The sequence below is a fragment of the Gallinula chloropus genome (genome assembly GCF_964237585.1).
Source record: "Gallinula chloropus genome assembly, chromosome: 12".
Classification (NCBI taxonomy): Eukaryota; Metazoa; Chordata; class Aves; order Gruiformes; family Rallidae; genus Gallinula; species Gallinula chloropus.
Window position 1 is genome coordinate 18642796 of NC_140097.1, and position 12911 is coordinate 18655706.

Here is a 12911-nt window from a genome sequence, read left to right on the forward strand (position 1 = left end):
TTCCAAAATTTTAGCTGGGAAGTGGGTAGAACAGGGATACTCTGGTTTAACATGTTAAAATTTTCAATGATCTGAATACCTAACAGATACTCAAAGGATAATTTTAACCAGTCAGTGCATGCATTTTAGTGTCTGGTTTAGATTTACTTGGGGTTTGGGTTTTTATTATTAAACAGAACAGTATCATGCACTGAATCAACCAGCACCACCGACGAAAGCTAAGGTAACTCATGTAGCAAGACAAAGAGGTTCAGAAACAAAGACCATGGCATATGCAAACATTCAAGAAAATTACGTTAATGTAGAGCTCTCCCTCGAAGGACTATCTTCATTTACAGTCCTTTCAAAGTGCAGCTATAGCTGAACTGAACATAAAACTGGGCTATGAACATACTGCCTCAGAATACAGTTCTATCTTAATAATAAAATTAATGAGAACAGAACAGACCCTCAAGAAATTTGAGTAACCTAGAATTTTGTAACACACTTTGAATTGTGAGATGGCTTAGCACTAAAACTAGCATTCCATTTCTATGACTGTCTTAACACACACTGCACCCTGCAAGGAACAAATATGTGACTACACATGCACTAATTAAATATTTATAGTAAGAAAAAATACTTGTCTCACAAAAGCAGACCATATTTTGTAAAGATATACTTCTCTTCTACTACTCCAAATAGTAATCAGAATCTAGGAGATACAAGAAAATGAAACTCTGCCATTATTACAGCTGAATAACTAACACTTACATAGGCCTTTATAAAAAAATAATGAGATACAGAAGCTCACAAAATGATGAAGATGCAACTCTCAAACTCTTAAAAGAAGAAACATCCTGGAAAAAACAAGAAATATTTTAAATCAGCCTTTTCCTTTCACCTCTGCCTCCTCATTAGTATGGGTTTGAGGCTCTTTCCTCCAGCAGCAAGAGCCAAGCTCCCAAGCAAGTGGCACACTTTGTTCTATGTTCTTTCAGGATATGGAATCCCTTTCCTTGTATCCTCTTAAAAAAATAAGAGTTAAAGCTCTTATCCTGACTGTCTTTGCTTGTATCAGAAAATCAGAAAATCTCCAGTCAAACACACATCACTAAGTGCTATAGGGTTACATGTAAATGATCAAAACACTGGAAGTTAATCAACGGTCTGAGCAAATGTAAAGTTTGTTGCACTTACTCCCAGAATTCCATCACTGGAGAAGTGGCATTTTGTAAAGAGACTTGACTGCAGTTGCTCATATTAAGTTTTTGAAATTCCACACAGTTTTCTATAAAAGAACAGAAAAGAGTTGGATACATTGATGTGAAAGTGCATTTCTTCTTGTGCATCTTCTAGTTTATGCATCTTATAAAGCCACCATTCTGTAAGGCGTTTTCTCTAGGTGGTTAAAGGATTCATGCCACAACTGTTGCTTATGCAACACCATATTTTGACCACTGGATCACAGGCCTATCCCAGAAACATATCCATGCAGTAAGCTTCATTCTCCTATAACACTTTCCAAAGGCACAGTTGCAATGGCAAAGGCAAATAAAACACCCGAGGCAGAACAAAGATGCTTAGAGGAACCGAGGCAATTGATTGGGAATTACAACACACTCCAGACTCCAACTGCTAGTTCAATGGCCAGCAATTAGCTTATCAAACACTGCTAACAACAAGTTTCCACTGTGCCTTAAAACAGTGAGTAAAAAGTCACTAGTAATAGGTTATTACTATCATCTCTAGTACAGAGAAAGGAGATCAAAGCAGCCCAACATGATTGAGCTGACACTTAATATATGAACAGCAATCAACATTGGCTAAGCTCTTCTGCAGGGCTGCTAAAACTGATCCTGAAACCCTCCACATCTATCGGGCCAAGACTAGTTCCCTAACATCACCCAAATGGCAAGATATCAAATAGCTTTAGGTGTGATCAAAGAACACAATAATAACAAATTAATAAAAACCATGAAAGAAAGTACAATTGGCACATGATTTGAAATCAGTTAGTGATATAAATGCAAGAATTTCAGGGAGTTAAGGGCATCAGTATGGATTCCTCCCCATACATATTCGTCATCTCCAAATGCACTAATTAGAGCATTATTGATAAAATATGAGGGGACCATCAATGAGGGGACAGATGCAGAGCCCGGTACTGAAAACCCATATGAATACACACCTCGTCTCTTTCATGTGAGAATCTACTTCACATGCAGTAAGGATTATTTATGTGACTAAATTTTCCCAAGTAGCTTGATGAACATTATTCCTCAACATCTGGCATTAAAAAGGGAGAATTCAAAGTTCCACATCTAGTATTTTCCTCTCCATTTAAACTCCTCCTGATTTCATGAGATTGAAAGAATAAGATTGTAACCTGTCATCAGGTCATCAGCTCTTCCGAAGAATTCACTTAATGCATTCAGGGACAATAAACATGACTGCAAATGTGAGTCTTGGGATTTCGCCAGAATATTTTACAGAATTAACAAAAAGCAGTCCTCTTTGCTTTCTAACATTATATTCTGCAAAAAAATTACTTATACAACGACCTACACCAAGAAGGTATGAATAAATCTTCACTCCAGGATTCCTTTATCATGGTGTATCATGGTGCACTTGCCCTATTTCCACAGACTTTTGTAGAAGAATCATTTTGTTCCTAATGTTTTAATGTATTAATCAATTACTTGGAAGTATTTGTATAGCAGCAATCTCTATGGAGGTCATACCTGTATTCCATTCATGCCCACAGGTAGCCCAAGGAAGTTCTGTAGTAAAGCAGTTAAACAAATAGAAGATAGCCCATGCTAAAATGATGATGTAATATACATTTAGATGTGCCTCTATAACTTGGGTAGCATATCCAATACCTAGAGAAAAGAAGTGAGACAATAGAAAACATTTTTCAATAGAAAAACATTTTCAGGTACTTGAAAACCAAATGTTTATTACTATATGTATATCTTCACCAGTTTTGACAAAATTTAATTTATTTTACTTCAATTTTCCTGCATTCTTTTGCAGTAAAACACAGAACTGGATGTTACCTTCAAATAGAGGGCAAACTTTCCTCCAGCATGTAATGCCTCCTTCACTAGTAAACTGTCCCAAGGCTGTCTCCAAGAAAAATACTGGTATTCCACAGCAAATAAAAAAGACCACATATGGGATAAGGAAAGCACCTGTAAGCAAGCATGGAGGAGGTATTGGTTACAACGAAAAGGGATATTCACAGCATATTGAGAAATTTTCACCCATTAAGTCACCTCTCAGGCACTGTGCTAAACGCACAGGAAGTGTTTAGTCCTAGCCCCAGATAAGAAAACTTCACATAAGACCAGACCAAAGTTCCCCAATACAGACTAAACACAGAAAAGACCACAGCCTGACTCAGCCCAACAATTCTGCTCTGATCATCACCAAGTCAGTCCATGCAATCTTCCTCACTTTTCTCAGGAAGGCTGGGATGAAAAAGTGTTATGGAAATGAAATCCAAGAAGTCCTTTGTACGTTACTTGGATAAGCCTGATCACAAGGCTCAAGAAAAGAGAACAATGAAATAAGCTTTAGAACTACTTACAAGAACAGGAAAGCAGGGCTTGGCCTTACCTGCTATAAATACTAATGTGACATTGCAGGACAGTAACAAAACATTAATTTATTTATTAGATGCTGACAGTAAACTCCAGCATAGATAATGAATAGTACAGTTTAATGCTGAAGCACCATATATAACATCTTAGCAATTAACACAGTGCAGAGTATTATATTATTTAACCATTGGTTGTGTCATTAGATGTTGCACCTAAAGAAAATGGATGTTAAGTATGTCAAAGCAAAAAAGGGGAGAACAAATATACTTAGGCATAACATCACTTGCTAATAATGTAGATTTTGGGTATTCAATTTAGAACTGAACTTAAATAATGAGCAATCAAGTGCAGCTTTTTGATTGTGTAAGAATCAATTAACACATAAGGCATAAAGATTCCCCCCCCCCCTCATTCTCCAAGTTACTCAGACTTTCTGATGAGTCAAAAGATGAGGTGGAAAGAAGCAATTATACTTGTTTAGACTAAAACAAGTAAAGAAGGAAATGAATACAGAGAAGCAAGCACAAAATAACAGATTCTGCCATTTTTACTTACACCAAGAAAGTTTTACTGGTTTAACCAGGCAGGCTAGTGCAGCAAAGTACTTCAGGAAAATTTCTAATACAAGGGAAGTTAGGTATCCCTGTCATGATCTTAGGAAAAAAAACCACAAACCCAAACACCACAACACACCCACCACCTGCAACTATTGCTATATTTTAGCCACGAAAGTTTAGAAAACTAAATACAGCTGACATTACACAAAGAGTGAAAACCTTACATATAAAACATGTTTGCAATTTACAAATCACAAAGATTTGGTCTGAACAAAATACTTATAGGCTGGGCAAAGTGCTGGACAGTATCAAATCCAACTTGGCCCACTCATATCCACAATCCTAGCAAGTTTCCCGTGGCAACTTGTTAAAGTACTAGATTTGACTCTGTCCAACACTATTCTATAACAGGTAGACATCATGAAAATTAGAGGAAGTCTGGTTTCCCAGCTTGCAAACAGATCACATGCAAAAAAATACCTAATTCAAAACATGCAAATAAATTAATTTTCCTTAAAATTCCACTAAATATCCATAATAACAACTTAAAAATGTAGCAGCTTACAGCTACACTACCTGTTATGACTCAGAGTGAGTACCAGAGAGAGCTCAGACCACAGTAGTTCCACATTACTGCTTCTAGATTCAGTCTGTACCTAGCAAATTATTTCCTAACCAGCTTGTATGTCTTAATATCATCTTCACTTACCACACACAAAGAAGTTTCAGGTATTTACATCTGATGCATCAAACAAGTCCAACTCTCATTGGATTCTGCTGATCTAATTCCAGCAGGGCATTCCAGAGAGTTACAAAAACCACAGGTCATAGACCAACTCCTCACTGAATAAAATTGATGTCAACAGCAAATTTCCCATGGTGCCAGGACATGACCAATTAAACCACACACATTAATTCTTTTCTTAAAAAATAGAGTGGTGATTAAATATCGTATTTAAGTACTTTTACCAAAAAATCACCCAAAAGCACGATTAGAATTTTTTCTATCTAATGTTATAGCCTTAAAAATAGACACATCACAATTTGACAATCTAGTGTATACATACAAATGGTCACATAAATGTTACTGCAGGAACAAGGAGTTATTATATACTGAAAACAACCTTCCTACCTTTTCCACTACCAAAACTTCTCTGAAAAACATTGACAGACAAGAAACTGTTCTGTATATCGTATCCATATACTATTATTTATGTACTAACAGCAGTACTCGGTAGCATCATTCTGAGAACAGGTGAATTCTTGTTAGTTTTGCAAAGTACAGATATATAAAGGAGTTGCAAACCTCAAACTCATCTTCCACAGTAGCATTAACCTTATAGAAACAGCAGACAAAATGGGCCCAAACCATCTCTGAGTTCGGACAACTGAGACTAGTTTTGAAGGGAAAAGGGGAAAAAATTTGGTGCAGTGTTGTTAATAAACCAACCTGTTGAAGAACAGATCTTTACATAGCAGCCACTGAACATATTAATTTTCTCCCAGCTTTTATGCTTATACTAATACAGATTCAGGCCTTAAGTGGGGAGATTATTGCATCTAGTACAGAGAATTCCAAACTAAATTTTAATTTGCTTTTCTCATTGCTTTGCAAGTCACATCTGATGAGATTATTCTTAATTGTCACACAGTTTACATAGTTTATTCTTAACTACAACCAATACATGTCACATGTTACACTATCATGGAAGTTAAGTCTGTTCTTTCCTCTATCAATGAATATTCTTATTCCAAATTTTATAGGGTTTGCTCTCCTCTTTGAGTAACAGGCAGATTTTACATCCTCTCCTACTCTACTGTAGTCGTTTGGGAAGAAATTTTCATATGACAAAGAAAAGTCAAAAGGTAAACTTTATGGCATTATCAAAAACAATATTCATGATCTCCAATGTATACTAGTACGAAAAATAAACTGCTACATTTCTTCTTATGTCAGATGAACTTATTTAAGTCTGCCTAGGTCTGTGTTTGCATGCAGAAGAAAGCACACAGCGTACTACCACAACTGAATATCAGCTTCTTCCACATTAAAGATCTTACCAAAAAAAAAGTCAATTTACTAACACAAGCAAAACTTTAGAAAGTAAGCCACACAATACTTGGGGAGGAGAAGATAAGAGAATCACAATGTTTTCCTTGATTGTCAGATGCTTAATACTTCCCACTCTGCACATACACTGAAATCCTGAATACCTAGCACAAGAAAACACTGTAAAACATTCTTAATTGTTTATTTCCCAGATGTTTAGGAGTGAGCTGTAAATCAAGATATGATGCTATCTTACCTCCTCCATTCTTGTAGCAAAGATATGGGAACCTCCATACATTTCCCAACCCAATAATCTCCCCTGCCACAGAAAGCACAAATTCAACCTTATTGTTCCAGTGACCTCTTTCATGAACTTTCTTATCATTGCTGTGGACGAGATTGGTACTTGAGGCTTCTGGGTCCAAAGCATCTTCTGGCTTGCCATTAATTATAGGAATAGTCTTTTCAGCTGTCATGACTGTTCAGTCTAGGAAAGAACAAGAGAAAAACATAGATAGTTTAAGTCAATTCTTAGTAATAACCTACAACAACAAAAACAAGTCCCTCGGCATATCTTTAGCTTCCTATTATCAATAGAAATTTGCTGGTGAAAGTGAAGGAGGCAACTGTGAGGCTGGAAAAGTTGTAAAGATAGAAAACAGAAAGAAGGAGAAATATATATATATATATTTAAAAAGCATACATATAAAGGAAGGAGACTTCCAAGTTGAGACAGCAAACTTCATAGCATAACATGGTTTTAAGGCACAGATAGAAAAGCTTTTCAAAAATCCCTCCCCAGCCAAGGATCCCAGCCTGATTAACCTAACAGAGAACAGAGATCTCCTCCTGCACCTTCCAGGCACACAACTGAGAAGAGATGAAGAAAGGGATGTGGAGAAGGGGCCTGAATATTTCTGGCCTGCCTGGAGGAGTAAGGGAGCTCCCAGGCTACTCACCCAGGGCTCGGGCTGTGCCTGCGCGGCGGGGAGAGGGACAGGGTGGTTAGCTCAGCGCTCGGCTCCGCGGGGACCTCCGCAGGCTGCCGCTCTTCGCTCTGTTGCACGGGAGGAACGGGGCCGGGCAGCCGCCGGCACCCAGCGGCAGAGGCGGGCAGAGGAAGGCGGGGATAACGCGGACAGCGTTAGGATAACGAAAAGCCGGGAAATCTTGTCCTGTTCTGCGGCTGCTGCCCGCCCGGCCGGTGAGGACAGGCTGCTCCCCGCGCTCTGGAGCCGGAATTCGCAAATGCTTATCCTTCCCCAGAGCGATGGTATAACACCCGCCTCCCCCCTCCGCCCACCTCAGGCTGTCCCGCCAGCTTCCCCCTCCTCCTCCTCTTCCTCCTCCTCTACCCAGCATCATCGCCCGTGCATCCCCCGCCCCACGCAAACCACCGGGGCCAAGCACCGGGCGGGTGGTATGCAGCTCCTCTGCTCCCCGCCCATGCGAGGGAGCGGCGACCTGCCTGCGGCTCGCTGCGCACCTGCCGGCCGCCTTGCTGCAGTGCCCGCCGCCGCGGCGGCGAGAGCCCGGCCCCGCCACCAGCCTGGCCGCCGGCTCCCCCGCGCCTGCTGCTCCCAGACGGGCGGACGGGGCTGGGCTGGGGGGGGCGGGTTGGTTCCAGTTCAGGCCTGGCAAGTTAAAAAAGAAACCCGCCGGACACAAGTGCCATTTACTTCAGCTGGAAAGGGCGGGGGGGAACGACGACCTTTGGGAAGTGTGGAAACAATGTGGGCGCTCTGTGGCTACAATGGGAAAATGCAGAGACAGCGACATGGACATCTCTAACCACGGTTTTGCTTAAAAATCGAGCAAAAATAAATATAAAATAGAAGCAAGAATGGGGTGGGGTGGGGGGAACCCCAAACCACAACAAACCCCCAATCCACAATGAAACCCCAATACAAACGGCTTAGTTTCAGATTAAACTAAAGTATTTCAAATTGAGATTTTTTTTCCTCCTCCTCCTCACCCCCCCCCCCCCTTTTTTTTTGGTAGGTCAGTTATTTCAAACCCATATTTCTCAGTCTAAACCAAATACCTCTTCCATTATTCATCACTGCAACTTCCTCCAAAATGATAAAACCCAGCTCGGGCTTTAGCTTCAAATCTGCCCTCAGATGCAGCCTCCCAGCTTGCGGCTACACAGCAATGCTTCGCTCTGCACCTCCAGCTGTCTCAGCGCTGGATCACATCTAAGCATGCTGGAGGATGCTCTCCCAGAAAACGCACACTTCCATGTGAATTCTCTCCCTCTTACTATCCAGCTCCATGGACCTTCCATGCTGCCAGGAGAACTGTTAGCCAGTGCTTACTGAAGACAATGGAAAGATGCCCATGGATAGATTTTATATTAACTTTAGCAGACTCTGGAAGCTAAAGCCTGATCATACCTTGCTTATACCATAGCCTCAGGGTGTTCACACATTGAAGCTCTTACTGTGGTTCAAGTTTTTACAATTTTGCTTTTAACTTCTGCATGGCACAGGAGTGGCCACTGGGGCCTCACCCTACACCCCTTGTCCACTACCTATCACATAAACACTTGGTTCCTAATAGGCACAGGTTAAGGCCCTTTCTTATCAATACCAAGATCTGTATCACCAGTCAAATCTGTATTATGAACTGAAAAACTGCCAGTGATAAAGCTATGATAGAACTGCAGAATTTTGAGGTTTTTTTATCTTGTATTTTGCTTTGAAGTGATATCCACAGCTATTGCTACCAGCACTGGGGTTGGGTGGTCTTCTGGTGCTTAACTTTTGTTGTTGTTTTTAATGCAGCTGGTATTCATTAACTGAGGATGGAATAGATCCATTTTTCTCAACCTGGCTTCGTAAAAGCCAAACTCAACTTTGAGGCCTTTTTATTCTTTTATGCCCACCCCCCCACCTCCCCAGTCTTCATCAGGGAAGAAAACAGGCATTGTTTTTCTGTATTCCAGCCAGGCTGAGCCAGCTCAACAGGATACGCTGAAACATCAAAGCTGAAACTGAATTCTCATTTAATTCCTGAGAATAATTCTAAAAGTGAAGGGAAGCTAAGGGGTAGAAAACATCTGACTGATGAGTCAATGCATGGGAGAGACCCATCTTCTTTCAACAATCACACCAAAGTGAAAGGACCTGCTCCACAGAACTCCAGGATGACTGGCAGTTCCAAAACATGTTTAATCAGTGCTGATTTGTTTAGTATATGAAATTATTAATTCCTGGTAACAAGTATTTCATCTACTGCTGTATTCTCACACTGATTCCAATTCACTCTCCTACCAGTTGAAGGCTTTATGGAAGTATTTGCTAACTGCTAACTGTGAATACTGAGGCATTGTACAGTGTTTGCAATGTAAGAGTTCCTGAATTTTAAAACAGGTTGATAAGCCTGTCTCTCTAATTTGATGGAGCCTCCACTACTGCAAAAAAAAAAAAAAAAGGTATTCTTTAGTTTACCAACATCATCTCAGTTCACACACTAACCTGAGTGTGTCTCATGCTTCTCATCATGAATTCAAGCCTGCTTCCATCAGCCTCTTGGGAGATCTGCAAATGACAGGCAATTAGAGCTCAATTCACTGCCTGGGACAAGAGCAAACCTTGCAACATGGCTGTACTGTAGGACACAGACTGATAGTTGCCAATACAAGAAGGTTGCTACTAGTAAAACCTGTATCTACTAATAAAACATTAATTAGCTACCTAAAACACTAGTAAATGAGATAGATGAGCCTTTGTTCAGTAAACCACATGTACCTTGAAACAGGTCATAACATTCTGATTTTGTAAGAATGATTGTGTAACGTATATTGTTAGTTGCTAACGAAGCATAGAATTGAGTTATAGGTAACTTAGACGTGGAAACCATAGAAATTAAGTAGCCAGTGAATGAGTTTGCTGTTAAAGATGACCAAATATGGGAGAGGGGTCAACTAAGGGACAAGTGAGGAAGAGAAGCAACTTCATCCCATTGACCACCAGAAGGTAGAAGACGACCCCCTAACAACAACTGGCGCATGTGCAGAAGAAGCCTCAGTGAAACAATCGGGACCCGGAACTAAAGGACTATGAAAACCTGAATTCGGACAGGGACCGTGCGTGCCGTTGGTAGAGCTGAGACGCTCCGGCTGCCCAGCGCTGTTTGCTTAATTGACACCTGCTAAATTAACTGAATTAACTGGTTTCCGACTGGTGACTGGGAAACCCACAATCACAGTACATATTCTGTAGAAGGGCTAGCAGCCTCACACATCAAGTAATCTATTTACGTCCAAGTAGATGTCTTCTGCATTGTCTACTCCACTGCTGATAACATAGCATCAGTTCTGCAGAAGCATTTAGAATTATTGCCTCCATCCCACTTGCCAGAAGTAAGTTTCCTGGCCATTCCTCTCAAATCCTGCGTTAAAATCATGTGACCTAACAAAGCAATTCGAATCCTGCTTTATTCAGGTTTCTCTCCACATTCCAAGGAAACAGTTAAAACTCTGTGTATAAAGTACATGGGATGGGACTGGAAACCAGACGTTGTGCTAGCCAAAGAAAGGTGCTCTAAAGCACCAAATGTTCCAATACTACATTTATTTAGGTTTATAAAATAAAATTAATAAAGATGAGGAACTGATGTATAGATTAACTTGAGAAAAGAACCCCCAAGAAAGTTCCCACAGGATTTTGCCAGGATGCTGAAATACATGGCACAGATGCACCAAGGAATACAAATCATATCCCAAGCTGCTTTGGTTACTGCCATAACTCATATTCAGCCCATTCTCCCATTTATTCTGTTCTACCTGGTCTGTACTTTCAAGAGACAAATACACTGAGTCTTAAGACATACCAACACCTGTGGAGAATCAACTCTCTTGCTTTCTATCCCCTTGCAGCCCAACCCCTACACAATTCAGAAGGCACATAAAACAAACTACATGACATGTAGTCGCACATATTGCTTCTCATGATTTAGATGCTGGGGTTTTTTTCTTGGAAATTAGGATGCTTTGCTTATCCTACACTTTGGATCCTTGTTAGAATGCCTCAGTTGGATGAGTGAAGCCTCTTCTGCACTGTGTTATCTTTTGGCCCACACACGTGCCTCTAGATTTTTACATTCATTCTGAACAAACAAAAAAAGAGGCAATAAATAGCTGTCTAAAAAAATAATTCTTATTAGGATTAAAGCTGCCATGAACAGAGCTAATTTCCTAATGGAGAGATCAATGCAACACTCACGTGAGTGTTTAGTGTGAGCACAAGTCATGTTATATAGCTTTGGAAATTAAAAGACTAGGGCTTGGCTCCATTTCTGCTCCTTATTAAACCACTGTAACTCTTGATTTCCGTGCTGTTTCAAAAATACAGAACCCTGTGTCAAAATAATTGAAGGGAAGAAGGAGCAAGGTTTCTCATCAGATTTAAAAGCTTTAGTATAGATTTTATATAAGCAAAATCTGCACAAGGTTTATGTGTTTAAGGTTTTAAAGGTTTCACAAAGTTAGACTCTTCATGGGTAAATAGCTACACAAAAGTTAAGCAATGCAGTGCCAGGGGTAGCGATCCGACAACATTTTCGATCAAAAGCCCAAGATCACAGAGAAATATATGAAAGAGACACCTTTAGCTATACTATCACAGAGTGGACTGAGACTGGGTCTCTGATTTGTGCCTAATCAGTTTCCTGTCATGGGAAGAGAAAGAAGAAATAGATTTATTTGTTGCAGATACAAACTTTAAGTTAAATTTATTGCCCATGCCTCACAACAGTTGAGATGCTGAATTTAGAGCTCAAGAAAGCTGTGAAAACCGTTTTCATCTACTGATGTTGCCCTTTGGGAGCCTTCTCTTGTCCCTTGCTGTCAGTCTGAGACCTATATTTTCTTTGTTACACACATTTTATCTTCCAGACTGTCTTATCACCCACTCCTGTTCAGAAGCTATGTTCCACAATATAGGTTTTCTGCTACAGACTTGTACTAACATCTCTTCATCTGAGGCATCTTGCTGTGAAAGAGTTAACTTCAGGTCTCTTACAGGGTTCCTCAGTGCCTTTTGTCAGACAAACCTTTCTGACAATTATTCAGTGATAGCTTGTATTTTAGCATCTGACAACAATGATGTAATGTCTCATGAAAATGGTGGTACACATCACAGGTTCCTGACGTTGCCACACATGAGCAAGGACCATTTCCATTGTGTTTTATGGGGACACCCCTCTGCTAGTGTGGCCAATAGTAGTACCTTGAGCTTCCTATACATCACTTTTACAGACAGGCAGCCCTTGGAGGGAACTTTTACACAACTTCCAAGAGTTAGAAGTCATCTATAGAAATTGACTAGAAACCTATGGCTTGTCAAAGTCTTATCTGCTGATTTAGCTAAGAAATGTACATTTTTACTTTTCCTAGCACTTAGAGCAGCAAGAAAAACAAACAATAAGCAAGAAGGTTTTTTATGAAAAAAGCATCCTCATGTTTCTGACTGTAAACCTTGAGGCACTGTACTTCTGACTAAGACATGAAGTATATTTCTACTCATTGACAAAAAAATAACCACCCTGCAGTAGTTTAGCAAGTGTTTGCAGCCAAAGTTGTCCAACAAGATAAAGAGTAAACTGTCCTAGGCATTTTTTGTGAAGGGAGAAAATATCTGTCTATGTAAGCAACAGCATTAGCAGAGAAGGCACCCATGGAATGATACTTCAATGTGACTTACAAGTTAGACC

At 40.1% G+C, this 12911-nt stretch overlaps 1 protein-coding gene across 1 annotated transcript in view; it reads right to left on the reverse strand.

Annotated features, from left to right (window-relative positions):
* The window catches only part of SLC6A11 (solute carrier family 6 member 11), a gene marked incomplete at both ends in the record, with an annotated part of 91933 nt that extends 85263 nt beyond the window's left edge, over nucleotides 1-6670 (reverse strand). Inside the window, 4 exons of the mRNA XM_084269507.1 lie at nucleotides 1180-1270; nucleotides 2724-2864; nucleotides 3042-3176; nucleotides 6451-6670. Of these exons, the coding sequence (XP_084125633.1) occupies nucleotides 1180-1270; nucleotides 2724-2864; nucleotides 3042-3176; nucleotides 6451-6670 (587 nt within the window). The remainder of the gene's footprint in view (nucleotides 1-1179; nucleotides 1271-2723; nucleotides 2865-3041; nucleotides 3177-6450) is intronic.
* Between the last annotated feature and the right edge of the window lie 6241 nt (nucleotides 6671-12911).